Here is a 26,830-nt window from a genome sequence, read left to right on the forward strand (position 1 = left end):
ACCCTTCCATGATAACAAAGTGTATTATATTTTATATGTTTATTCATAGCAATAAAGGAACATAAATGTAAAGAGCAAACTGCCATCATGGACATCTTTCTCCTGGAACAAGTTGCATGCATGGTTGTGGGTGGTGGGGAGACTAAGCTGAAACAGTTACACAAAGGAAGGTTGACACAAATATGCCGCCACCATGTGGAGCTTGATCAATTATCTCTTTCTCTTTCCCCCCATTTCGTGTCTTCCAAACACACCTCAATTCCTCAATGGCAGCTCGCAATTCAAAATCGCAGCAATCCTCAGGTCCTTCTTGCTCGAATGGAGATGACAAGCAGCAACAGCAACAGCAACAGCAGCTTCAGTTGAAGACGCGTTTCTTTTCAGAAGTCGATAACCGGAACGGTTCCGTACATTGCACTCTTCAAGTTACCCACGTTCACTGGATGGAAGTCAAGCACCCAGACGGCATAAAACCTGTTGCGATAGGAGTATGTGGGGATGTGGATTCCTTTAAGGATAAACATGCTTACATTTGCCCATCATCAGGAACGTTTACGACAACGAGCATTACAGCAAGAATCAAAGGACGAATTGGATGGCTCAAATGATGATAGCTCGCATGATGATTCGGATTCGCCTGTATTGGAAAGGTATCAATGGGTAGATTGGAGACACGTTGAATGGCTTTTTGCTGACACGTAAACGCGTGTAGTGATAACGACCTCGAGATTATCCGCAAGGAGAACTTTTTCAAAGAAGAGCTTACAGAAGAGGAACGTGATCTTGTTGCCAAGCGAGTATTGATGCACCAAAAGTTGGTCAAGAAGCACGAACGACGCGAGAAGAGACGCAAATCAAAAAAGATCCGGATCATGTTTGACTATGTGAATGATGAGGAAATTGATGAGATGTTAAACGACTGCAACAGAGACGAGGTACGTGCGCTTGAAGGTCCATGTGATTATATCTGACATATGGAGCCTCTTGTATACTATCGTCAGGATGAAGTCATTTGTCGCCTCGCTCAACAAGTTGGCTATCTCAACACCATACGCAAGCAAGTTGCCATGAAATACCCCCAAGAAAACACCCAAGCATCAGGTAATGGAAAAGGGAATAAATGTACTTTTTATTCTAACGCGTCTAATGTAGGGATGACGATGAGTGCGGAGCAAAAGCAAGCTTATCAACAGCTGGTCAAAAAGCGAGCTGAGACATTGAGGAAAACCACTACTGACAGAGCCAAAAAGTATGCCTTGATATTTGAGATACGTCACCATGTTAACATGAGGCTTGATTAGGCAATATCGAATGGGCAGTCGTCTTTGTTTGGATGAAGCGGTCAAGCAAGCACAGCAACATCAAAAAGTGGATCCTGAAAAGGCATTTGAAGGATGGTCTGAAGCACGCATTTACGCCTACAGAATGATCGATGAGAACCCCAACAGCTATTATTATCGTTTCAATGCACCAGGAGAAGTTCAACGTAGAGGACAATGGTCCAAGGTAAGTAATGTTTTGGATTGCTCAAGCTGCATGAAGCACTCATGGAGTCGACATTTACATAGGAGGAAAAGAAGCTATTCTTTGCACGACTTGCTGAGATTGGAGCCAATGGACAATGGGGCATCTTTAGCATGAAAATACCAGGTCGCGTTGGTTACCAATGTTCCAACTTTTATCGCCTCTTATTGGAAACCAAGCAGATCACTGATCCCAACTACGTTCTTGATGAAAACGGCAAAGCGCGTTATCTCTTTGATAAGAAGGATGCCAGCGGCAAAGTCCACAAAGCATTTCGTACGCATCGACCCACTGTCATCGAGGAAGACAACAACAATGGTAGTAGTAGCAATGGAAAACGTCGACGTGCCACTACTCGATCATCCTCATCATCTGCTGCTGCTGCTTCTTCTTCTGCTACTGCCAATGACAACACTACCACTGCAACCAATGCACAACAACAACGATCTGGAAAAAGACGAAGACGACGATTTGCTGCATCCGATGAAAGCGATGACGATGATGATGACGGTGGTGCTTATGTGGATGGTGAATATCGATCGAGTCGTTCTAGAGCAAGGATGATGGATACGACACAATCGAATGATGGAGACAATGTGGGACGTCGACGAAGCAAACGACAACGAAAACCCACAGCTGCGGCTATCGAGGCGGGGTTGGTTGCCGAATCCAGACCCTCTTGTTCTTGGGAGACTTCCATCACTGGTACAACACACGACCAACAAGGAACACACTCAAAGGACAATGATGATGAATCCACACTCAACAACAATGAGCAAAATCCTCTTCCAGGGTTCATTGATCCAATCACATTGACCGAAGTCGTTAAGCCTGCCATTTCAAAATATGGACATGTAATGGGGTACGTGCCACAACATGAGGTCGTGTGATGGATATATATATGTATATAAACTAATCACGGTATTTTAGATATGACAGCTGGGTGCGTTGCTTGACGCGTTGGGAAGGAAAGCAGAACATTTGCCCACTCACAAAGAAACCTCTGACAAAACGTGACCTTGGTAGGTTGTGGGGAGGAGGAGGGGTTGATTTTCATGAGCCGAATGCATATTACAGTATCAGCTGATACATCCCTTCTTTCATAAAGTGATTCTGGACTTTGATAATATTGAGGAGTACAGGTGAGGTTCATGATGATCATCATCATTCTTTCTCCATCGCAAGATTAATTCATCCGTTTCTATTTGTTTGTTGTAGGTCTCGGATCGTAAACCTGTGAGATGCACTCGTGGTGTCCAAAAGGTTCCGGCATTTCCCGTTCCGAGGTACTCATGCAGCCCATTTTTACAGAAATCATGAAGAAAAAAAGGAATGCAAAAGCTGTTAAGGAGTCAAGATTTTTTTATTTACGATAATGAATGTCACTTTTATCAACCTGTGAAGACATTTTGGATCTCCTCTTTGAGTTGTGGTGCGCCTTTTACGCTGGGGGTGTTCATAGATATATATATACGATGTGGTGGGTAGTGGAATTTTTGTGTTGTTATATGGCGTGTTGTGTGTTGTGTCGAAAGGATATGCAGATTTTGCGGTGGTTGTTGGGGAGCACAAGGAGAGAGATGGGGAAGAAATGTAAAAAGAAACTTGTGGTCCGGTCCTACTCTGTACTTTTCCCACAAGCATAAAACGAGAACAGAGATGGGATTAGACTCCACCGCCGCTTCGGCTACACAACGTGAGAGTCCCATATTAGTCAAGGCTATTCATTTTCAAGGAGTATGTGATGATGGTGATTGCGACTGCTTCTTTACTAATGGTATTATCAACTCACCTCACATCACGCAATCCAATGCCTTGGTTACGCTGCTTCCAATCTTCTCGAATACGTTCCAAGTTTTGATGGTCGCTCGATGGCTCTCCCGATGGTACAAATCGTAGTGGCTGTACTGAAGCTGCTCTGCTTCTAAGCGAATAAAAGGCTGTTGCTGCTGCAAGTGTCAAAGGCACTGACCTGTTGTTACGTTGAAGAATTAGTTGTCTCGTGCATGGCAACGCCTTGAAAAGGGGAGCATTATCATTACCAATATAAAGCTGAGCCGTGAACAGGTCTGGGCATAGTGTTTATTTAAGGATGTGGTGAAAGAAAAAGAGAGAAAAATGCGGGGTGGTGTGGTGCGAGCAAAAGGCATTTTTATGCAGGCTTTGGTTACCATTTTGGTATTGTATGGAACCAACTTGTTTACCCCATTGATTCACCCATCGCCCACCATCACCATTACCACCACAAACCACACCCAACTTATTCACACTTGACACCACTTGCTTAGTTGCTGCAGCCTATTTACATAATCTTGGCATGAATCATTCGGCATGCCAAGTGCATTCATGCTATTGCAGCAGCGACAAAAAAAAGTCAGCCAATACGCATTTCTTAGACTCCTTCTGATTATGGCAGTCGGCCCGTTTCACTTCCCAGGGTGATTTTCGTGGTCATGGTAACACATCAATCATTCGAGTTGTCTCTCTCTCACCCTCTCAGTTCTAATTTTTTGGATATGCATTGACCTCGTGACCCCTAGCCATAGAGACGCCGTTATCGTTGTATAGCTCTCACGCGGTATCCAGCACCTCCATAAACGGCAAGCGCATTGAATAAAATAAGCTTTTCTTGATCAGCCTGCAAACAATACAATGTAACCATGGTTGTTGGGTGTCGGCGGTTTCCAGTTATCTGGATGATGGTTTGGGTATCCAAAATGCTACAACGGCCTAATTCCATGATCCCGCTGTTGTGCAATGTACGGCGAATCCATCAACTTTGAGTGCAGTGCTGTGTAACTATCTTAGCAGTCAACACGTTACACTCATCTAAAGAAATAACGGCTGGTTTTTTCCCCTCGCAAGTGGCCTCTTCTACCCACACCAATATGTGATTCGCATGTGAATTGCTTTGTCGTTGGGAAGATGCAAGGATAAAATGTCACGTGGACTATCATGCTAAAAAGTGATATGTATGTGAATCCCCTTAATAGCACAAGAGCATCACCTCTTCGCTATGCGCGATGATTGGATAGTGACGGTGAAGAGTATACATTACACCTTGTAAACGGCTTCAATCATACAATGGATGGATCATTCACAAAGTATCTTTTCATTATGCCTATGAAGCCATTCGATTGTATGGTCAAATAAGCCTTTGTCATCAGCTGTGGAAGAATCCCAAGGAGATGTGGTACGTGCTTGAAATTGTAACAAGGAGCTGGTATCGTCGTCATCCATATTGTGCAACCAGCTTGGCACGTCAAATGATTTGTGAAACCCAATCGTGCAGCATAATCCATGTCTCATTGACCCAATGGCGTCATTCAAATGTTGGATTTCATCAATGCAACAGGTATACACGTACATAGTCATTATGGAAAGCTCTGTTACGAATAGTACAGGCATGCAGCTTATTAATCAAGCTTGGTGGGATCATTAAAGAAGCGATCTATCATCCTCCTTGTGTGATGTGATATGCTTTATTCGTTATCTACTTCTTGTGTCAATGAGTAGACTAGCTCATTTTGCACCGAAGCGCCTCGCTGATTGACAAAATAGGGAAGGGACACGTACAATCTTGATATCGTGATCGGCTGCATTGTCTTTTATTGGAAGATGATGATGGGATTTCCCCCTGCTGCCGTTCAAATTGACAATGGATATTGGCTGACACATCCATAATAGACAACGAGGATGCAACAATGCGATGCTGCTGATATCAGTAGTAATTTCTGGAAGGCACTAAAAGAGGCATGTTCGAAACTCCTGATGAATCGCGCCGCTTACAAATTCAGCGTAGCAAGGAACAGATTACAAATCAAAGGGATCGGCGGAATTCCAAAACATTCAAAAGCAGATTGACTGACATAATATGGTATTTGACAACAAACACCGAGCAATATAAAAAGGCCAGCCCCATTCTTTTCCTGTCAAAAGTATTATTCTTTAATTAAAACTATCATCGCTATGGTCTCATCCTCTGCTCTTTTCAGCCCTATCCAACTTGGTGCTTCCAAGCTTCAACATCGTGTGGTCTTAGCACCCTTGACTCGTTTTCGCAGCGATGACAACCACGTTCCTACCGAATTGAACAAGGAATACTATACCCAACGTGCTACCCCTGGTGGTTTATTGATCACTGAAGCTACGTTTATCTCACCTACCAGTGGCCTTTATCCACACGCTCCTGGTATCTACACTCAAGAACAAATTAATGCATGGAAGTCTATTACCGATGCTGTGCATGCCAAGCAAGGAGTTATCTATTTGCAGCTTTGGCACGTGGGCAGGGCATCAAGTAAGATTTTCATGAACGGCCATACACCTGATTCAGCTTCTGCCATCCCTATCAGTGGAACAAGTCTTTTCACCGGCAAGGAATGGGAGGTTCCTCATGCATTGACCGTTGAAGAGATCAAGGGTATTGTTGGTGACTATGCACAAGCTGCCAAGAATGCTATTGAAGCCGGTTTTGATGGTGTTGAGATCCACAGTGCCAATGGATACCTTTTGGATCAATTTATCAACACCTCGAGCAACAAGCGTACGGATGAATATGGTGGCCCTATCGAAAACCGCACTCGTTTCACTTTGGAGGTGGTTGATGCTGTCACCAATGCCATTGGTGCTGAGCGTGTGGGTATTCGCTTCTCTCCTTGGTCCGAATTTCAGGTAAGGCGACACATCTCCACTTGTTGTTATCATTCAAACTCACTCACATTATCATTTCTTTCCATGAATTCTTAGGATATGGTTGATGAGATTCCTTATGATACTTGGGGATACCTTGTCAGTCAACTCCAAGAGAAGCACTCTGACATGGCTTACATCCATATGATTGAACCACGTGATGATTTCTCTCGCAAGACCAAGAACGATACCGCCAACACACTTGATCCTTTCCGTAAGGTCTGGAAGGGTGCTTTCATCTCTGCTGGTGGCTACACTACCAATCCTGCTCTCGCTCAAAAAGTTGCCGAGGAAACTGGTAACTTGGTAGCTATCGGAAGAGCATTTATCGCCAACCCTGATATTGTTGAGAGATTGAGAAATGGATGGCCCTTGACCAAGTACAACCGTGACACCTTTTATTCCCCTGGAGCTGTTGGCTACACCGATTATCCCTTCTACAGTGCATAAATAGAATAGACTTTCATCCCTCAATACAATTAATATGATACTTTATTAACCATTTCATGTAAAAAGTAATGTTGACTTGTATAAGGATAATGATGTCTTTGATAGAGTGTTTGCCGTTGTCAGGGATGTGATTGTTTTGGTTGAGGGAGTGCTCTGCAATGTGATGCATCTCAGATTTGTGGACTCAGCTGTTGTCAATAACACCTGGTGGGAGAACGCGACTGAGAAAACACAACCTCTTTATCCGCCATTGTCATTTACCATGCTGCGATCTGCCTTAGTGTCTCGCCCTCTGCTATCGTCAACAACTAAACGTGCATTCTTCAGCACCGTCAGCAAACGATTACAGCAACAACAGCAACAGCACGATCCCAAATTGACTCACTTTGGCTTTCGCAATGTCCCCGAGGAACAAAAGGAATCACTGGGTACTTTATCCAATCCACTCAGTCCATGTAGCACATACTAAAGTGTGGAGAACTATAGTGCACCAAGTGTTCGCCAACGTTGCCGGCAACTATGATGTTATGAACGACGCTATGAGCTTGGGTATTCACCGTATTTGGAAAGACCAATTCATTCGATCAATGGCTCCTGGTCCTGGTACCAAGTTACTCGATGTTGCAGGTGGAACAGGTATAGTACGGTGAAAGGAAGAGTGATGCTGTGATTCTTCATCCACTCATTGTGTGTGGTATAGGTGACATTGCTATGCGCTTTTTGGACTATTGCAAGAACATCCATCGCGACAACACATCTCATGTTACCATGGTTGATATCAATCCACACATGTTGGAAGAAGGAAAGAAGCGATTTGCATCATCACCATACGCTACCAGTAAGCATTCAATCGGTACAAAAAGGGGATGTGCCATTCATTGTGTCTATATACGTAGCCAACCAAACCGAATTCATGGTGCAAAATGCCGAGAAGCTTGAGAATATACCTGATGAATCCATGGACGTGTATACAATTGCATTTGGTATTCGAAATTGTACCCATGTGGATCGTGTTGTGAAGGAAGCCTATCGTGTACTCAAGCCAGGAGGTCGATTCATGTGTCTCGAGTTTAGCCAAGTCGACAATCCTCTTATTAGCAAGTACGTGGATGCGAGTCATTGTTGACTTATTGGGGTTGCTCATTTGTATGTTTGTGATAGGGTGTATGACATCTATTCATTCGATGTGATTCCTGTGCTTGGTCAGGTGATTGCCAAGGATCGAGACTCATACCAATACCTTGTTGAAAGTATTCGCAAGTTCCCACCACAAGAAGAGTTTGCACAAATCATTCGTGATGCTGGATTCTCAACGGTTGGCAAAGGTTATGAAGATTTGACATTTGGCGTTGCAGCTATTCATAGTGGATACAAGATTTAGTATCAGCATCCCCAGCACATTACACACCATTTTCCCCTTTCCTGCATCCTTTTTTAGAATACAATCAAATTTATTGAATATCTTAAGCATTATTGTTATCCCGTTGACAGCCATTGGCAGCGTTCTTCGATTGGGTATCATTATCTTCATAATCTTTGGGATTCATTCGCACACCCCAAATAGCAATTGCTATATTAAAAATAGCAAGGACGCCCCAGGGAAAGGTGCTTCGCGAAGAGGATGGGATCCAACTTGCATCTTGAAACCTTTGTGTGTATGGATGATGGTGTCAATTCAATGCAAGTGCATGCATAAATCATCACTTACATTCCCCAAAATAGGGTAGGTGCAGTCGAACCTACCACCCTTCCGCATTGCACAGCAACTACACAGGTTCCCATCAGCCAAATGTAGTTGGATTCCACACACACACTTACATTGCTCCAAACCATTGGTGGTGCCCAGCAAACTAGGACTATTTTTCCTTGCTGCATTATTGACAAGGACAATGGAGACCGTCATTGTTGAGCTTGAAAGCGAAGCGATGGGCGTCAGCAATCCAATGAGGCTGATCCACACAGCGTAGTTGACCATCGGTGTATCCATAACATCAAAGTAATGCACCATGCCAAGTAACGTGTAGCACAATGACAAAATGATAAATACAATCCAAACAAGTCTCACAGAACCGAAACACCTGACCAAAAAGGGGACAACGATTGCAAGTGAGAAGGTTTTGATCATCCCAAGGTAAGACATGGCAGCGGCAATTTCGACCGGATCAAATCCGAGACCACCCAAAGGTATCTCGCATGTAGCATAAACAATAAATAGTACTACCCAAACAATAAATGTTTTGGATCAAGACCTTCGATTGCATTGATTGCTCTGTCAACCTACCTTCGAAGGCCAAGTAGGCACATACGGCCAAAAAGCTCTTTGAAATTGCATGAGCCACTGGAGGAGTCAAAGCTAAACGCATGCGTTGGAAAATAGAGCAATCGAATTGGATCATGTTTTGACGAGGTAGTTGCCGTTGCATGGTGTGTTTATGTGGGGACTCAAAAGTGCTGTAACGCTTGACACGCGTCTCTTCGATGAATGTGGCTGGCTCTTCATTGTGTTGGTGTTTCTTTGTATCCTCCATTGTCTCTTCAACAAAGAAAAAGGTGATGAAACCAGCAAAAAGTGAGTAAAGCACGATCGAGAAGCAAGGTAGAAAGAAAGGATATGTAACCAGGAACGTCTTGATTTGACCATCATGGTGAAATAGTCCAGGATATTGGTTGACAGGGTCCATCAAAAATGCTGTGTGGCCATTAAAACTATGCTCGATCATTTTTTCATCTATACTTACATCCTACAAGTGGGCCCACACAAATGCCCACACCATACCCGATTGACGTAAGAGACATTACCATCGCACGTTGATCTTCAGTATTGTTTTTGGTGATCTCAGCTAGCATACTGATGATAACACCAAGGCTGTTATCCTATTTTACAAACATCAGCCATAACCATCATTAGCATCTTTACTATGCCTTGCATACAAGAAAGCCAAAGATGCCTCGTGCAGCGATGGCCCACCATATAGAACGGCATAAACCAAGAAGGAGACATCCAATGATAGGTCCCATGAATGACATTAGCAACACCTTGCGTCGTCCGATGTAATCAGAAAGAGCACCCCATGGTATTGCTTATCCATCACAAATGTTAATGTATTGCCCTTGAGGGATCCCTTATTGTACTTACATCCAATAATTAAGCCAATGCCGGGAGCGGCCGACATTAGGCCTGTGTAATAACCCACATGCTCTTGATCACTGTGCCCGCTCAATTGCTTTACCATCTAAGATACATCCTTTGTTACTTGACCCAAGTACATCTCTTCATACAAACGGTGCACTCACTGGAACGAGAAACGGGTATATCACAGCCACACCAAGAGGATTCTACCATAACGCGTGTTATTAGGAGGATGCTTGGGTATACCATCTTGCTCCAACATTGTTGCTGTCATACACACAGTTAACCGGGCGATGAAAATTGGGATCAGCTGTCGGTATGGCAACGGTGGTTTAGTTGTCGATTCCATGGATACGGCTGGCAGAAGAAATGCTGTGTGAAGGAAAAGATAAAGAAAAGGTCAAACGAGGCGTATTCGATCTCACTAAAAGTTTTATCCTCGTGTATGTACTACATCTTTGCTTCTTGTAATGCCAATAGCGCATCTAATGGGTATACTTTAAACTTTCGAGAAGAATGTTGATGACTACCTTTGGCAAATAAAGATGCAACTAGAGCAGTGCACACAAACAGAGGCGATGAAATGTTTCTAAAACAGGGGGAATATTTATTGCATAAAGCGTTTCAAAATGAGGGTAGTAAATATGTATAAACAAGCATCTTCCTATTGTTGAATGGAGCATTTTGCCAAATGAATCCCACTCTTGTCCTGCGGCATCACTGTTACTTTGGTCTCTGTGCCATCCACAAATACTGTAGGAGCAACACCATCATCCACTGTAAACCAAATGTTGAAAGCTGACGACTTGATGTTTTTACGTAACGAGATGCGGATTGTTTGACCTTGTTGTTCCTGATCCCAGGTTTCAATATCCCATCCAGGCACAAGATGCCCTGTCGATCCAGCAAAGCGATCGGTGATATACATGAATGATCTCGTTTCATGGGGTCGTAAGAGGATTTCATCTCCATGCTCAGGCTTGTACCACGCCACCTTGGTATCGAGGCCTTGCTGATCCACCAATGGATTCTTTTGTTCGAAAAAGTAGTAAGCGACTGTTTCATCCAAAGGCAGCTTCGTTTTGAACAACACAGGTGACAAATTGATCAACAAAATATAGCGACGATTGTTGCATGTGTAATCAAGCCTGAATACGTCTGGGCCAATGGGTATCATTTGCTGGATCGATGCATGGACTTTGGGAAAGGTGGATGCATAGAGCTGATGTTCGATGTCGTTGTACTTTGTAATATCATCTGACATGAGGGTAAGCTGACCGATAATCATGTTGACAGTGCAAGTGGTGAAGCGCTCATCAGGTGTCAATTTGTTATCATTGGATCGCAAAAAGAATACGTCGGGATCGGTGCCAAAGATATGTTTCATAGGCCATCGATGGAGTGTTGACATGAGAGCATTATGCGTAGCCACACGTTCACGTACATGTGCCAAACGTAAGACTGAATGATCCCAAAATGGCGAAGCATCACTGCTGATACGGCAATAATCCAATCGACCCCATGTAGCAGCGAGTGGTACACCCGAGCCCAATAATAAAGCACGACCTTGAGTCAATTCATTGAGCAAAGTGACAGCATCCCAAACAATCTCGCCTCGTGTTTTGCCCAATCGTGGTATCATGGCTGCTGCAAAGATAAAATCGAGCTTGAGGAGCCGATAACCCCAATCATGCAAGACTTGATCAAACACCTCTTGAAGATACGCTCGTGCTTCTTGATTGTAGATATCCAATGCATAGAATCCACCCCAATTGGGACCTGCTACTACGACCTTGCCCTTGTCATCGCGTAATAGCCAATCTGGATGCTCCTTGGCAAGTCTGCTCTTGAATCCCACAGCATACGGTGCCAACCATAATCCTGGAATGTAGCCTGCCTCCGAGATCTCTCGAGCCAAAAAGTGCATTCCTCTTGGAAACTTTTTGGTATCCACATCCAACCAATCACCAATCGCTTGCTGATAGCCATCATCAATTTGCAATACATCAATCTTGTAATCATAGCTCTTGAATGCTTCCAATACTCGAACGACATCTGCTTCTGTCACTCGTTCATAGTAATTGTACCATGATGACCAGCCTGTCAAATGGCGTTGTTGTTGTTGCTGTTGCTGTAAAGCGCTATGGTCGTGGTAATACTCGGCGTATTGTTGCCACATGACATCCAAATCTGTATGTTGGGTCACCAGGTATCGTAACTCTAGAGATTCGCCGGCTGCCAATCGTTTGCCTTGGATGTCCTTGTAGATGGTGAATTGATTGTGTGGGATGTCGGCTTTAAAGTAGGTGTAGCCACTGGATTCGGATAATGAGCCCACGAACACCGTCGTGTTGGCATTGCGGAAGTATGTGTAACTGTTGGAATGGATGACACCCACTTGACCTGAATACTGGTAAAAGTTGTAGTCTCTAATATCACAATGTCAATGAACAACGCTCTCCCTCTCTATGTATGTGTGTATGGCTGCCAACCCACCCTTGGAGATCAAATTGGGTCCACCATGCCACTGTCCTTGAGATAGGTGATATGCTACCAAGCTTGTCCAGTTCTCGTGAGTGTGTCCAACACTGAAAGCCATCGGCCATCATGATTGTATTCTCAATGTCCATGTGGAAGACGAATTCCAGTTGTTCAAGCTCAATGGGCTCTTCATGTGCAGTGAGTTTGAGTTCCAAGTCAAAACGGTTGTTATTGTCATGATGATCAATGATACGCCTATCGATAGTGATGTGTGGTGATGATGACGCTGATGTTGAATCAAAGGTGTTGGTGGTGCCTTTGTGAATAAAAGAAGCTACAATGGCTGGTGTGTTTTCATGCAAGGTGTGAAAGGGATCTTGGATGGTCATAGCAAAGGAGAAAGGGGTTAAAAACAAGAGAAAGAGAGGTAGCCATGCAACAGGGGTTCTCAACCCACAGTAATAGCGACGCATGATGTGCTAATCTAGAACAACAGCACACATTGTGGATGCGCTCTCGTTGGGTTCCACCGCAGAGACATTTCGCGCCATTCCCAAAAAAGGCTCTTTCATTTTTCTCTCTCCTCTCAGCGCGTTCTCGCGTTGTTTCTCTTTCTTCTTCTTCTCCTCCTCCTCTCCATTCTTCATTGACATGGCCACCTCAACAAAAAAATACTTTCAGACGACGTAATGTCTTGAATGGATACATCTCAATACGCTCATTGACACTCATTCTATTGTTAGACTCTCCTTCACCCCACTCAATAAGGGCAAGGCCAGGGCCAAGGAATCACTTGTCGAACCACCTGCAAGCAAGAAGCCACGCATAGACAAAGAAAACCAATCCTCCTCCACAACACCCAAAAAGGTACATCTATTTACCAGCATGGATCTTTATATATACATTGTATTTATTGTTTTTGTTGCTAGTCCTTGTCCTTGAACAAAGCAAAGGTAAATGGTTACACAACCATGAGCTACTTTCAAGCATACTGATTCTGATATGAAAGAAAAACACTGGCAACAGTAAGCCTCAGCTAAAGACCAGGTATATACATATCCATCCTATCATACCTTAGTATATCATCTCTAACATGTGCGTTGCATAGCAGCCGTCCTTTTGCATTCACCAAAACCGACCCTATCGAGCCACCCACGTTTACACGGATCCCGCTTCAGTTTTCAGAAGAAGAGATATGGGCTCGATTGCAAATACGCGAATTTGTATTCCGATTTGGAGAGCATTTCAATATCGACTCACGTGTTATCACGAGCATGCAAAATGTTCAAGGCAATTGGCGTATCAAACGATTGAGCATCAACATCGCCCTCGAATTATTGCAGAGTATGGAACAAGGCTATATTGAAACACCTGTTTCGTCGGCATTGGCAACACAAGATATCTACTTTAAAGGTGCACGTACGATGCAAGCTATTGGCACTCAAGTGATGCGTGAATGGATGGAGGATCGTGGATTGACCGACCACAAATACATGACAGCCGATGTTGCACGTATCACCTTTGTGGAAGAACTTGAACGGGATGGATTGACAGCAAGTCATTGGGAAGATCTCGGCTTTGTACTGTTGGCGGCAGGATTCAATGATCATCTTTCACAAGCACTCAAGAATGCATCCAAGCTCAAAGCCACTGACCACATTTACATGATACAAATGATGTGTGATCTCTTGCTCTTTCATTCACAACTACGACGTCAATGGGTGATGGCAGATGGGAACAACAAAGAACACAAGACGGTGGAAGCAGCATTACGAGTGGAACGACGACGATGTGAGAATTCAGAGGATTCAAAGATATATGAAAATCGACTTGCATTGGAGAAAAGATATCTCGAATTGACGATCGCATCACACAGAAGCACCAAACGATTGGAACCAGCAGGATATGATAACAAAGGCAACGAATATTGGATTTTCAATGATTTGATTACGGCGCATGGTGGATGTGGAGCTGATTCACGTAACAGTGAACCATTTTGGGCATACAGCGTGGTGGCCATTGGACCTGGACCAGCAAAAACAACAACGAAAGAAAGACAATGGTGGCATGTATCGGACATTGAGGACATCCTTCAACTTCGCAAATGGTTGGAAAAGGAAGAAGCACCATCATCTCAATTCACTCAGCAATTGATTCAACGTGTTCAATACTTGCACTCATTACGATGGATCGAAGCCCAAGGAAAGAGTGGTCGAAAAGCTATAGCAAAATGAATTGGATACCACATGGAATAAACTAGTTCTTATGCAAGACGCCACTTTTCTTTACGAGGAGATTGGATATATGGAGAAAAAGAGTGCTTGTTGTGGAACGAGAGAGAGAGAGAGAGAGCGAGGTTTCATTCAAGGGGAAACAAGAAAGGATGCAATGGATTAACTCCTATGAGGCTTTTGCTGCATGACAAGTGGTTCAACATTGTATGGTGTATATAGTCGTTCTCCCGTTCCTCCTCCGCCCTCGCATGAAGAAAACCAACCCCTTCACATCCTTTCTTTGTCCGGGGCAATTCTCACCCATATTCACATACACACACATACACATTTGGTCCCCCCAAACAACCCCCTTTGTTAGTTGCTCTAACTATTTCTTTCTGGAGAAATCCTTGTTCGTCTCTCTCTCTTTCATTTTTCTCACCCACTATGGTTCACCCGACTGCTGGTATACATCCATTTGATTTGCCACTACCACCACCACCACCAAATCCACATCGCCATTCTTATACACCAGCTCCTACTCGAAGGGCTTCTATGATCTTACCTAGCCTATCACGTAACAAATCACTCAAATCATTACGTGATCGACGTCGCAGCTCTGGTACACTTTCCGCATGCAGCTCGCCCCGAAAATGCATAGGTGAATACTACATTGGCAAAATCCTCGGTAAAGGTGCATCAGGTAAATGTGTATTCTTTTTACTTTTGCATTAGGAATTTGGTCATTTAAATCATGATGGGTCAATTTCATAGGCCGTGTCAAGCTTGGCATTCATCGATACACTGGTGAACATGTAGCCATTAAGATTATCAGCAAGGCGTTTTTGGCGGCTAACCCGACGATCGAAAAGGCTGTGCGGCGGGAGATCGCCATCATGAAACTTATACGCCATCCAAATGTTGTGGGTCTCTTGGATGTTATCGACGATGAAGCTTCACCTAATTTGTATGTTTACTTTACTTTTCCCCGCTATCATCCCTCACACACACACACTCACTCACACACACACTCATTAATGCTTGAAAATCAGGTACATCATCCTTGAATACGTCGAAGGTGGTGAACTCTTTGAATACCTTGTTAGCAAAGGAAGGCTCACTGAAAACGAGGCACGACGTCATTTTCAGCATATGATCTTGGGACTTGATTATTGCCACCATCATCTAATTTGGTAAGATAAAAATACAAATGATGATACTACGCAGATGAACCCTTACACCCACCATGTGGTTTGCAGCCATAGAGATCTAAAACCAGAAAACCTTCTGCTCGACAGCAGTAATAATATCAAGATTGCCGATTTTGGTATGGCCTCATTGCAGCCTGCAGAATCAATGCTGCAAACAAGCTGTGGGTAAGTAGTAGATGCACACACACCATGATCCTTTCCTTTCGTTATTAACAATATTAATTATGACAGATCACCCCATTATGCCAGTCCTGAGATCGTCACGGTAAGGGATAGAATGGCTTTTGCTTAAAGGAATGAGGGGAAAGAAAGAGAAAAAGAAAGAGGGAAAATGGCCCTAATACACCACCCTTGCTGTAGGGAATGCCTTACAATGGTGCAGCATCAGACATTTGGTCTTGTGGTGTCATTCTTTACGCTCTCCTAGCTGGCCACCTCCCATTTGACGACGACAATATACGTAGTCTATTGAACAAGGTACATGTTAACATACATCACTTTTGAACATGCTTTCCTTACCATGGCACCTTTAGGTTAAGGCCGGCAAGTATGCAATGCCCAATCATATATCACGCAGTGCACAGGATTTGCTACGGCGTATTCTTGTCGTTGATCCAAATAAGCGCATCAATGTAAGTAGGATTAGGATCAAGCATAGCAATGCATGGTGAACACTAACCCTGCATTTCTTTTTTCACTACTAGATGAAACAAATCATGGCTCATCCATGGTTTCGTGAGCATATGCACAAGTTGGGTGACCCAGCTCGATTTCCAGTACCGCCTTCACCACAAACGACCGAACAACCTGTACAAGATCCATCCGAGATTGATGACCGAATTTTGGAGACCATCAAGTTCTTATGGGGAGAATCAAATCCCGATGCAGTTGTCCGTGCCCTTATCAGCAAGGAGTAAGTTATTACTACTTTTACTACAACACACATACATACACACGCCTATGCATACTAGAATCATTCTCCTTCTCAAAGCAAGCCCCTAACATGAACATTTTTGACATGTAGACCCAACATGCAAAAGGTTGTCTATGTGCTATTACAAGAACACGCTGAACGCTATTGGCAAAATGATCATGATGATAATGTATCTGACAGCAACGAAGAGGAAGAAGAGACGCATCGATATCATACCATTCGTCCTATTCGTCATTGTCGATCTATGGCTGAGAGAGGAAGAGGAGGAGGACAAAATCGCTATCGCCCTGAAGCACCCTGGATGCCAGAGTTGCCTACTCCTCATCGTCGTTATTCTGCAGTGAGCATGCGTGTCAAGCAGCGTACTAGTGTAGCACCCCAACAACAGGAATTACTAGAGTCCTCCCCTGATAATGGTGTCGCTGATATCAAAAAGAGTCCTACATTATATGACCGTCTAGTCCGACGCATGCGTTTATCCAAACGACAAAGCAAAGAAAAGTAAGTCATCATCACGAATACACATGCAAAATCATGCTTGTTATTAACACACCGCATCATGTACCATCATCACCATCATCATCATCAGGGTAGAACCATTATCACCTGCATCATTTCCTCTACCGCTACCACCAGCACCAGCACCTGCAACTCAACATCATCAAGGAGGTGAACGTACAACAGGCACCATGCGACTCAAAAACATGTTTACGCTTCGAGCCTCCAAGACCCCAGTTGTATCATCAGACAACAAAAAGGATACAAGTTCACCTTCTCAAGATGGCACTCTCTCACCACGTCTATCAAAGGGATTCACTTTACGACGTACTGGTACTACCACTGCTACAACAAAAGGTCGTCGAAAGCAAATCAACATGGGTATCTTTGAGCAGCCATCTTCATCCAATCCTGCAAATGGTAGCAATGTCCGCCACTCTATTTTGCTTCCGCCTTCGTCTCCTGTAATGAAAGAAACCAATCAAGATAACGACATGCGTCGTCGTATAAGTCAAGGATCATTCCAATCATTCGACCGAAGAAGCAGCAGCGGTGGCGAAAGTGGAGGATATGGTCCTAGTAGTAATTGCACTGCTGGTACCCCAAGTCTCATGTCTGATGAAACATCCACCATCACGTCAAGCTCCAGCAATAATAATAATAACCAACAGCCAAGTCATCCTAGCAACAAGACATCCACCGCATGGATACAAAATCTTTTCTTTTTCAAGCAACCCAAAGTTTGCTCACTGGTGATTCAAGATGAAACACATGTACCCAGCATTTTGTATGAGCTACATTCGGTCCTGAATAAGGTCTCTGAAAGTCGATTGTATGAAAAGAATGACAAGCATGGTGTGAGGTACAAGGCTGAGATTCGAAAATCACAAGGTATGTGTGTGGATGGGGGAGGGAGAAAGAAGAAGGATTCATCCCTACATGCAGCAATGTCCTCCTAACATCCAACATCATGTTTTTGTATTAGGTGGCAAGTCGCGTATAGTGAAATCTCGAATGGAAATCCTTGTATCGCATCACCAGCGTTGTGCTCGAATCCAATTCACTCAACAACAAGGCGACGGCATTCTGCTCACATCCATCATCAAAGAAGCACAGCATATTTTTGACAAGCGACATCATGAAAAAATCACCATTTCTGTACCACCTACACCTCCTCTTCCTGCTACAATCACTCGACGGCAACCCATCCCATTCTAATGACATGTTATCGAGCATTCTGTAGATAGAACATAATACTGCACCAATCCATTTTCTATAATTCACACACTCACTCACACACATATTACATCTATACAAGTCTGCAATACAAAAAGGTGTTTTTAATCATCATCATGTTTTCCCTTCTTCTCCTATGTGGGGAGTACAGTGGCAAAGGAGACACCACCATCATCCTTGCCACCCACTTGTATATCATAGCACTCCTATTTTAGTAGTAGTTATCCTCACGGACTCCTCCCTGAATGTTGGTAACAAAGAATATGATATCATAATATGATGAAAGTGGTAACTTTTATTACTATTTATCTATATCGTACGTACTATCAGGGAATCCAGAAAGAGCATCATCCATGGGGGGTTGTACATGAGATTGATCCAGCATACTTGTACTGAAGAGCCTTTCTCGTAATTCAATGCATGCATTCTCCCAATGATTCTTTTCTTCCCAAAGCTCACGTAGTTTCTTGTATGCCAATCCACTCAATGTTTCAAAATGATCACATGTCTCATCCAACGCCGCCTGCAGCTGCCTTCGTTGCTGTCGTTCATGTGCTAATTGTTGTTGAAGTTGTTCGACCAACGATGCTTCACTTTCGGATGTGGCTGACGTAGGTCTCGATGCGTTATTGTTGTTGTTATGATGAATGGTGGTGGTTGTGGTGGTATGGGTGGTATCCTCAGCAGCAGCTGTCATGCTATTGTTGTTGGGTTTGGTGATCGATTCATCTGAGAATGAGGATGTCATTGTTTGTACTTGAACATGTCGTACTTGGCGTTTGGGTGAAGAAAGATGATGATTGAATAGGTTGTCTGTTTCAGCCTGGTCGTCCAGCGAAGCTTGTAGTGCCTTGATATGCTCCGTTGCCAAGCCAGCAGCAACAGTATCACTTGGTTTATCCATCTTGGCCAATTGAAATCGTTCCAATCGTTGGATCAATGCCTTTTCCATCACCTCTAATTCTTGCGAAGCCATATGTGTAACCAATGCTTCGGTCGCTCTCTTATCACGTTCTTGTCGATATTGCTGTTGTTGTTGTTGCATGCTGGGATGTAGGGGTGGTGGTGGTGGTCCTGCAACAGCTGCTGCTGCTGTCACAATATTCCTCGAATTATCAGGATTTGACATGGTGCCACCAAAGGTATGCTCACTCATTCTTCTTCCAAAGGATACAGTTGTTCCAGTATCATGACGCATTAGCGGCCTGCCGCGAATCGAAGGATAATTGTTGCTATTCACGGTGCCATTGTTGTTGTTGTTGTTGGTGTTGGCGGCTGCAACAGACATGGTAGTGGTACTTTTGGAATGACGAATGGATTCACTGTAAATGCTGGATTCTCGATGTTTGATACTACGATTGGATGGTAGAATTGGACCTGGATCATTGGGTGTAATGGCTGCTGCTGCTGCTGCATTGGATGATGATGTATTGATGCCTTTACGTGGAACGGGTGTGCGTGAAATCAATGATCCATTCTTTGTTCTACTCGCAATACGAGCCAAAGACGTAGAAGGTGGCCCATCATTGGCAACGATTTCAATATGATTCATACGCTGTACTGTATTAGGTGCAAAGGATCGTATCGATGAAGCGGTCGTGCTTGGTGTAGAGGGTTGTCGTGAATGCTTGTTTTTACGACGGCGAAAGAAGAGGTTGGAACTGCGTTTGGGTGGGTTCGTCTTTTGGAACTCTTCAGGACTTGTCGTAATCAAAAACTCGGCTAATGCTTGCGTTCCTGTCATCAGCTTGCGGCGTGGACGGGGCGTCACATCCGATGAACTGGTAAAACTCCAATCGTCCAACTCGTCATCGTCGTCTTCGTCCTCGTACATGTTGGTGACTCGGGCATCTTTGGGTTCGAATGCTCCTCTGTGTGGCATGGCGGATTAGCAATAGTAGTTGTAAAAGAAAGAAAAATAAAAGAGACTCGGAGTAGCTCGAGGAAAAGGTTACAAAGAAAAAGAAAGAGAGAGAAAAGAGAGAGAGAGAGAGAACAGGCTTGACTCAGAGAGAAAGAGAATGGCTTTCCACCAATTTGGTGATACACACAAACACACGCTGTACGACAATGACAAAGAGAAAGTTCACAGCGAGGGCAGTGCGCAACAGAATACCTTATCGATAATACATGCCAAACTCTGTTTGGATTGGGCCGCCATATGGTACAATGCAATCGCTATAAGAAAGTAAGGGGACCCTGTTTGAGATATAAATGACACGAGCCTTACTCCTGGATAGACGATTGACTCAGCTGTACCCAGTTTTCGGTACCTTTAAACACGATAGCCACCAACGTCGCGTGATTCCTTTGAAGATGGCGACCAACATTTGACACCTATCGTACAATAATATCCAATATCAGACACTGAAAAGCATTACAAACATAAATCTTTTCATAGTTAGTGATACAAAGGAATCTAATCGGTAACTGTGTTCATTTATCCGCCGCACTCCATCCGTCATCATCTCCTCCTTCTCATAATAGCGTAGTTGAATTTCCCCAATTGACCTTTTTCCTCCGCATAAAACATGTACAGATACTATCATGTATGTTCTTTCCACCAATTAACTTTGTAAAGTGAAGGCAACATCCTTCACAGCAATCAATTTGTTCGCCTTTCACACATTTGAAGTGATCGACAATCCAATCCCAGCTTCCGACACATATTGGCAGTTGTACTCGTGGACCAAATCATGCTTCCAAAAATTCTGGCACTTTCGGATATACTTTAATTCCGACCCCATCCATGTATCTTCCATACCTTCATGAGCCTTGATGAAATTTATCATAGTATGATACTTGGAAAGTAAAGCACAACATGTACTCCGTCCAAATAGTAACGTGACACGGCATTCGGATCAGTAAACATTGTATCATGAAACGGTTGTTGCTTCACCTACGATGAAGTATCATGTACATACGATCGACACGGTCTCGCAGGGACGCCTGATAAATGAAACCTTTTTATTTTAATCATACATGGGTTGTCTCTTGTCGTCTTTCTTCCTGATTTTGGTTCCTGTATTTACAAAGGGCTTCCTTTAGCCACCATGGTACATGGACGTGACACCGACTTTCCATATAAGCAGATATTGCTCGCCTTCTTCTGCCAGACAACAGTAAGCGTACAACATGGTTCACTTGTACTATGAAATTTCGCTTACATGAAAAAGTCTGCTATTGCCTTTAGTGTGCCCCTACCCTTTCTAGTGTTTGTAAGTAGCCACCTTTTCTGATCCCAGCCTTTTATCACAATGCCTTTATTAACCTTGTCTTGACGTTTGGGCATATAAAAAGATGGTCCAGGATCTTAATAGCTCGATCATAAAGGACAATGTGGGTTTTTATGTTGGGCTTATTCGTGCAGCAACGTGCATTGGTATCTGCATTTCCAGTAAGCACACAACTCACTGCATAGTTATGCATAAACAGCAAGATCATGCACACTAAGCTTAAACGACATGTCTTTTTTTTCAATCAAAGGTATGCCATGGGGTATGCTCTCTGATCGCATTGGCAGACGACCCGTAATACTTTTGAGCATTGGAGGATCAGCTATGAGTATTTTTATGCTTGGCATGTCAAAATCCATAACGTGGATCATTTCATCTTCTTTCCTTTTGGGGCTATTGGTAAGTCAATGCAAATGAGTACAGCTGCAACGTCTCATTTCATGCATACATTTGCATAGGATGGCAGTTTGCCTGCTCTAAGATGCTTCGTATCAGAAATCACAATCCATCACACCAATACGCAACGCTCGCTTGCCATGTCTACTCTTGAATTGGGAGTTGGTCTAGGGTGTGCTGTAGGACCTTTGATAGGATGTAAGTATACTTGCCTGTGTATGGAAACAGAACAATGCGGCATCGTTATTAATACGAAGCAACCATTTTTTCTTTCAAAGCACTCTTGATGGATCCAGCGACGCAATACCCAAAGATGTTGTCCACCACTAGTTGGCTCAAAGACTTTCTTGTAAAGTACCCTTATATACTGCCATGCTTTACATCCACCTGTATCTCCACGGTGGTAGCTGCATGTACATTTGCCATTCTCGAAGAGACTGCGCCGCCATGTACAATGAACCCAAAAACGTATTCCTCGCTGGAGTCCCATACTATGTTAAACAAAAGAGCAAGCTACAAGACGTTTGAAAATCGGATATCATCGCCGCCATTGAAAGATCAGAAATCGAAGAGAAAGGCATTGGGGATATTCAGATCATTAAGGGAATCGCTTACACGCTCGATTTTCCTTGGTATCAACATGAAATGCCTCAATGGATTTTACAGCTTGTACTATCAAAGTAACGTATCGGATAAGGCATAGCCGATGATTGCTACTACTAATGAATGACTCTTTCCAATAGCACTATTTGCTATATGGACAGCTTGGAACGTGCATCAAGGTGGGCTAGGATTTTCACCATCTGACATTGGATCAACCTTTTTCTACGCCGGCGTGTGGCAAGTGGTCGCCCAATTCACTATTCTACCCATGCTCACCAAGCGATTCAGCAACTTGCATCTGCTACGCATGTTGCTTATTGGGATTGCAATCAGCTTCAGCATATCGGGAATGATTCATTGTATTTACGATATGGGATCCATTGATGCTGGTAACAGCAGCAAGGATAACAAAAGGCTATGGGTGTGGATCTCAGCTCTTGTCTTGATATCTCTCATCACATCACTTGATAATATGACCAGCGCTGTTAGCATGGTGTTGGTTAACAATGCAGCATCTTCACGGCCATCCACATTAGGTACCATCAATGGATGTACCAGTTGTAAGTGCATAACACTTTGAGCCATCGCTGGATTATAGCACTAATAGGATTCATTTGTTGCATGAATACATAGTTGGTCTTGGAATGGCTTTGGCTGCAGGACCAGCGACAGCAGGCGTAATATGGTCAATGTAAGAGCGCCCATTTCTTTATTAACATCATCACTCATCCATTTACATTAGAGCGCAAAATATTGATTGGATTGCAGCACCATTAAGAGGTATCCTTCCATGGCAGTTTATAGCTTTGTTTGTTGTAATCCCCCTCTCTATAAGCTTTCTCATGAACGCGCGTGATTATGAAGTCCCTAGATCTATTGATACGGCTGAAGAATCAACTTCAATAGAGCCTTTCATAGAGTGCTGCTAATTTACGACATTATGGTTTAATCATGAAAGCAATCAATACATGGAAATGTGATGTGGGGTGGGTGAGATGTGGTGCGAAGCTGTCGTTGTCTGAAATCCGCATTAAAAAGGGTCGCGTTGAGGGGTTCAGCTTTCTTCTTCTTTGTACTTTTCACTCCAATGAGCGAACGATGTTCCGCATTGAATCTGTAGCCATGAAAGCTGGAGGCAAGAGAGCGATACTTGAAACGTAAAAGAACGAGGTAGGCTAGGAAACAAGTGCAGCGTTAATCGTGCAACTCAAATGAGACCATCAGGAACCCATCAACGCCATTTGCCATCCGCGCTTCAATGGTTCTTTTCACGCCAAGAGAACATACCATGGACGACACAGTAGTTGCGTTGTTGAAGGATCCGGCATGCTGCTCACTGATATTGATGGTCGTTCAACTACCCAATGCTCGAGAGAATGACGTGTATGAAGAGGACAGCAACACCAACAAGCAGCAGCTACAATACCCTGATCGACATGATTATGGCAATGGATGTATTGGATGATCTATCAAACACCATGCTTCTTTTACATGTTACGGATGGACCATTCTGATTGTGGACACGAGGATCGACACATTGCGTATTACGAGCTCTTCGACATGCTAGCATCAACTCTCTTGATTCATCAACTTCCTTCCTTTTGCATAATACGGATCACAACCAGTACACAACACCTGGCGATATCCAACATTGTTACAACATAGCCACAGACTTTGGTGACGCAAAGCATCATGTACGTAAAAAGTAGCAGCAGCGGATCATCGATCAATGACCAAGGGTACTACGGTGATGGCTACACTTCCACATCATATCATCATTGATTCAGCCAAGTACGCGATAGCAACAAATGGCCAAACCCGAGGGGAAGACCACCAATAATTACGACGACGTGTACAAGGAATATTCATTACGTTGTATTTAGCTTCAATCCACACATAAGAAACGAGCATCACCAGCAGCACAAGATATTAGCTCATTGTTCATTGTCGTTATTGATATAAAGTTTGATTGTTAATACAACATTGGGATATACTAAGATGAAGGACGCTGAGGAAAGATGTTGAAGTTCTCTCCAACAACGATGGGAATGATATTATGGCAGCACCATATGGAGTGGATTTACTTCTACGTCATGGCCTTTGGTTACATGCACTATTTGGTCCATGTATGGAGTGCATAGTAAGAGATGGGTCCTTGCAATTAGAAACACAAGATAACAATAAGCTTCCATCATCATCCAAAGGAATTGTTGACTGGCAGTTTATTGCTACGATCACTTTAGTACGCGTATTTTTATCTTTTGCATGAGAGCAGCGGATACAAGATACTCAGAGAATCTCAATTAGCATCACCTTCAAACCATTATAGATACCACCACAATGCTGTTAAGCTTCCTTGGAACTCTCATATAAAAGCAATACACCCTATTATTGTATACTTGTAACCTGAAGATTGCAGCCGACAGGCCAGCATTATGCCTTGATCAATGATGTGACCTGTCGGCCGTTTTATGACTAATAGCGAATTTATGCATGGGTTGACGTAACAAGATCGGCATTATACTAAACAATGTAATCGACCCGATATTTGTACCGCCATTCATTGAAAGTGTGTGTGTGAGGAGAAGGCACCATGCCTTTTCCTTTGAGTAATGAAATACATACACCGATCGAGCATGATAAGATGAAAAGATAGGGAAAAGTACAAATGCCAAAGGTTAAGTATACGCGGGGACCATCTCGGCATTTCAAGGAGAAAAAGCTGCAGTGGTCTTATATAAATCTCTCCTTTTTTTCTTTTTGTCATCCTCTAAACATGACGGCCACCAAAGCTAACCATCAATCGGTGACAACCACTTTGGCGTATTTGCTGACGGCTCCATTGGGATACCTACTCTGGTCCTATATTGCACAAGTACTTGCTCCATTCAATAACCATACTCGCCTGCAGTGTCGCGACCCAGCGTTCCTGACTTCCACATACGATGCACCAACATTTTTACCCAGCCTTTTGAATCGTGTTGGTTGTGTTCTTGTACACTTTTGTAGCCATGCGATCAATGAAGCAGCGCCCTTGACACTCGAATTAATAGCTGCAGCTACTACGGCGTTCGCTTCCATGTCGATAGAATGTGCACGTCGTGGCGGTGGATTGGGTCTTTCCTTGTATACAGGCATCTTGTTGCTTGGTGGCAATATCATTGGGGCGGGGATTATGTTCCCGTTGTTGTGGGTACCTGTTTACGGCGTTTGCAGCTCAAAGTACAAACCACAGCCTATCCACCATGCACGCATTCTTGGTGTCACTCTTGCAGCAGTGTTTGGCCAATGTGTAACCCCTGTGCTCATGCTCACTGTTCCAACTCGTTCAATGTGGCAGCATAATATCATTGGAGCATTTTTGATATCACCATTAGTGTACACTGCTTTCGAATGCTTTGTACCTCTCATTGCTTCTCAGCTTACAAAAGACCAAAAGCAACAGGAATCCATTCAACGTTCACGTGACAACTTGCGTACACTGTGGGCTTGTTTAGGCACGCTATTCATGCTCATGCATTATATCCTGTTAATCCGTTACTATGGCATCTGGAACAAGAATTGGCACGACGACCCCATTACCTACATGCTCGTCATTGACATCTCTGTCGTTGTTGGTACCATGGCATACTGGGCTGGCATTGAAGATGGTTTCAAGCGTGGTACACTGTTTCTGCTAGTGGCATCACTTTTCCTAGGCCCTGGAGCAGGCATAGCTGCTTACAAATGGAAACGAGAAGGACGCATTGCTGATGAATACCAACAACAACAACAATTGAAAAAGGCATAGTAATAAACAATGATGTAAAAGCATGGAGATTATTATCTGTAGCAGGAGCATAGTTCACATGCAGTGGATTGGGTAACATTTGCAAGTGGGGGGACGTGACTATTAGCTGGCAATTCATCAACTATTATCCAATAGTGTACAAGTGTCATGCATTGACCCTCAGCTTAATGCATTCTTGTTGCCTCTGTTACACGAACAGGTCCACCCTGCCTCTTTGGCTCTGTCAGCACCCAGCTACTTTACAATGAACAAAGACCACTTGTACTATAGCATCACGCTTACAGCGAGCAGCTTTGTCCTCTTAAAGACACCACCCTTCATTGTAAAATCTTGAGTTAAAGCTGTCTTTATGTTTCCACTATGCTCGCTGTAAGCGTGATGCTATAGTACAAGTGGTCTTTGTTCATTGTAAAGTACCCCAACCCTGAGAAAGCCA

General features: G+C 43.6%; 11 protein-coding genes across 11 annotated transcripts; 7 read left to right on the forward strand and 4 right to left on the reverse strand.

Annotated features, from left to right (window-relative positions):
* Nucleotides 1-266: 266 nt before the first annotated feature.
* O0I10_007058 (uncharacterized protein) lies at nucleotides 267-2,764 on the forward strand (the record flags this gene model as incomplete). Its single annotated transcript, XM_058487078.1, has 10 exons — nucleotides 267-488; nucleotides 547-650; nucleotides 713-935; nucleotides 1,002-1,101; nucleotides 1,153-1,249; nucleotides 1,302-1,506; nucleotides 1,569-2,386; nucleotides 2,455-2,546; nucleotides 2,633-2,666; nucleotides 2,743-2,764. The coding sequence occupies 10 exons, from the start codon at nucleotides 267-269 to the stop codon at nucleotides 2,762-2,764; spliced, it is 1,917 nt and encodes a 638-aa protein (XP_058342155.1).
* A 425-nt stretch (nucleotides 2,765-3,189) lies between these two features.
* O0I10_007059 (uncharacterized protein) lies at nucleotides 3,190-3,601 on the reverse strand (the record flags this gene model as incomplete). The annotated part of the gene is made up of 3 exons (XM_058487079.1): nucleotides 3,190-3,211; nucleotides 3,317-3,496; nucleotides 3,567-3,601. The coding sequence occupies 3 exons, from the start codon at nucleotides 3,599-3,601 to the stop codon at nucleotides 3,190-3,192; spliced, it is 237 nt and encodes a 78-aa protein (XP_058342156.1).
* A 1,892-nt stretch (nucleotides 3,602-5,493) lies between these two features.
* On the forward strand, nucleotides 5,494-6,666 carry O0I10_007060 (uncharacterized protein; the record flags this gene model as incomplete). Its single annotated transcript, XM_058487080.1, has 2 exons — nucleotides 5,494-6,198; nucleotides 6,274-6,666. 2 exons carry the CDS (start codon nucleotides 5,494-5,496, stop codon nucleotides 6,664-6,666), a joined length of 1,098 nt encoding a protein of 365 aa, XP_058342157.1.
* A 262-nt stretch (nucleotides 6,667-6,928) lies between these two features.
* On the forward strand, nucleotides 6,929-8,047 carry O0I10_007061 (uncharacterized protein; the record flags this gene model as incomplete). The annotated part of the gene is made up of 5 exons (XM_058487081.1): nucleotides 6,929-7,094; nucleotides 7,153-7,302; nucleotides 7,367-7,504; nucleotides 7,563-7,767; nucleotides 7,828-8,047. The coding sequence occupies 5 exons, from the start codon at nucleotides 6,929-6,931 to the stop codon at nucleotides 8,045-8,047; spliced, it is 879 nt and encodes a 292-aa protein (XP_058342158.1).
* Nucleotides 8,048-8,129: 82 nt separating this feature from the next.
* On the reverse strand, nucleotides 8,130-10,145 carry O0I10_007062 (uncharacterized protein; the record flags this gene model as incomplete). The annotated part of the gene is made up of 9 exons (XM_058487082.1): nucleotides 8,130-8,313; nucleotides 8,375-8,432; nucleotides 8,485-8,883; nucleotides 8,948-9,355; nucleotides 9,405-9,540; nucleotides 9,598-9,746; nucleotides 9,803-9,899; nucleotides 9,961-10,002; nucleotides 10,077-10,145. 9 exons carry the CDS (start codon nucleotides 10,143-10,145, stop codon nucleotides 8,130-8,132), a joined length of 1,542 nt encoding a protein of 513 aa, XP_058342159.1.
* A 315-nt stretch (nucleotides 10,146-10,460) lies between these two features.
* On the reverse strand, nucleotides 10,461-12,666 carry O0I10_007063 (uncharacterized protein; the record flags this gene model as incomplete). Its single annotated transcript, XM_058487083.1, has 2 exons — nucleotides 10,461-12,225; nucleotides 12,293-12,666. The coding sequence occupies 2 exons, from the start codon at nucleotides 12,664-12,666 to the stop codon at nucleotides 10,461-10,463; spliced, it is 2,139 nt and encodes a 712-aa protein (XP_058342160.1).
* Nucleotides 12,667-12,928: 262 nt separating this feature from the next.
* Nucleotides 12,929-14,511, forward strand: O0I10_007064 (uncharacterized protein; the record flags this gene model as incomplete). The annotated part of the gene is made up of 5 exons (XM_058487084.1): nucleotides 12,929-12,963; nucleotides 13,021-13,144; nucleotides 13,207-13,230; nucleotides 13,287-13,324; nucleotides 13,386-14,511. 5 exons carry the CDS (start codon nucleotides 12,929-12,931, stop codon nucleotides 14,509-14,511), a joined length of 1,347 nt encoding a protein of 448 aa, XP_058342161.1.
* Nucleotides 14,512-14,937: 426 nt separating this feature from the next.
* Nucleotides 14,938-18,351, forward strand: O0I10_007065 (uncharacterized protein; the record flags this gene model as incomplete). Its single annotated transcript, XM_058487085.1, has 11 exons — nucleotides 14,938-15,193; nucleotides 15,265-15,457; nucleotides 15,543-15,683; nucleotides 15,750-15,866; nucleotides 15,933-15,966; nucleotides 16,062-16,178; nucleotides 16,235-16,333; nucleotides 16,406-16,614; nucleotides 16,726-17,136; nucleotides 17,225-18,024; nucleotides 18,119-18,351. 11 exons carry the CDS (start codon nucleotides 14,938-14,940, stop codon nucleotides 18,349-18,351), a joined length of 2,610 nt encoding a protein of 869 aa, XP_058342162.1.
* A 319-nt stretch (nucleotides 18,352-18,670) lies between these two features.
* O0I10_007066 (uncharacterized protein) lies at nucleotides 18,671-20,251 on the reverse strand (the record flags this gene model as incomplete). The annotated part of the gene is made up of 1 exon (XM_058487086.1): nucleotides 18,671-20,251. The coding sequence occupies one exon, from the start codon at nucleotides 20,249-20,251 to the stop codon at nucleotides 18,671-18,673; it is 1,581 nt and encodes a 526-aa protein (XP_058342163.1).
* Nucleotides 20,252-21,536: 1,285 nt separating this feature from the next.
* On the forward strand, nucleotides 21,537-23,533 carry O0I10_007067 (uncharacterized protein; the record flags this gene model as incomplete). The annotated part of the gene is made up of 8 exons (XM_058487087.1): nucleotides 21,537-21,587; nucleotides 21,670-21,766; nucleotides 21,856-22,004; nucleotides 22,064-22,199; nucleotides 22,280-22,681; nucleotides 22,745-23,164; nucleotides 23,238-23,295; nucleotides 23,347-23,533. The coding sequence occupies 8 exons, from the start codon at nucleotides 21,537-21,539 to the stop codon at nucleotides 23,531-23,533; spliced, it is 1,500 nt and encodes a 499-aa protein (XP_058342164.1).
* A 1,847-nt stretch (nucleotides 23,534-25,380) lies between these two features.
* O0I10_007068 (uncharacterized protein) lies at nucleotides 25,381-26,394 on the forward strand (the record flags this gene model as incomplete). The annotated part of the gene is made up of 1 exon (XM_058487088.1): nucleotides 25,381-26,394. One exon carries the CDS (start codon nucleotides 25,381-25,383, stop codon nucleotides 26,392-26,394), a length of 1,014 nt encoding a protein of 337 aa, XP_058342165.1.
* Nucleotides 26,395-26,830: the final 436 nt, after the last annotated feature.

Source organism: Lichtheimia ornata, assembly GCF_029851405.1.
Source record: "Lichtheimia ornata isolate CBS 291.66 chromosome Unknown scaffold00033, whole genome shotgun sequence".
Lineage (NCBI taxonomy): Eukaryota > Fungi > Mucoromycota > Mucoromycetes > Mucorales > Lichtheimiaceae > Lichtheimia > Lichtheimia ornata.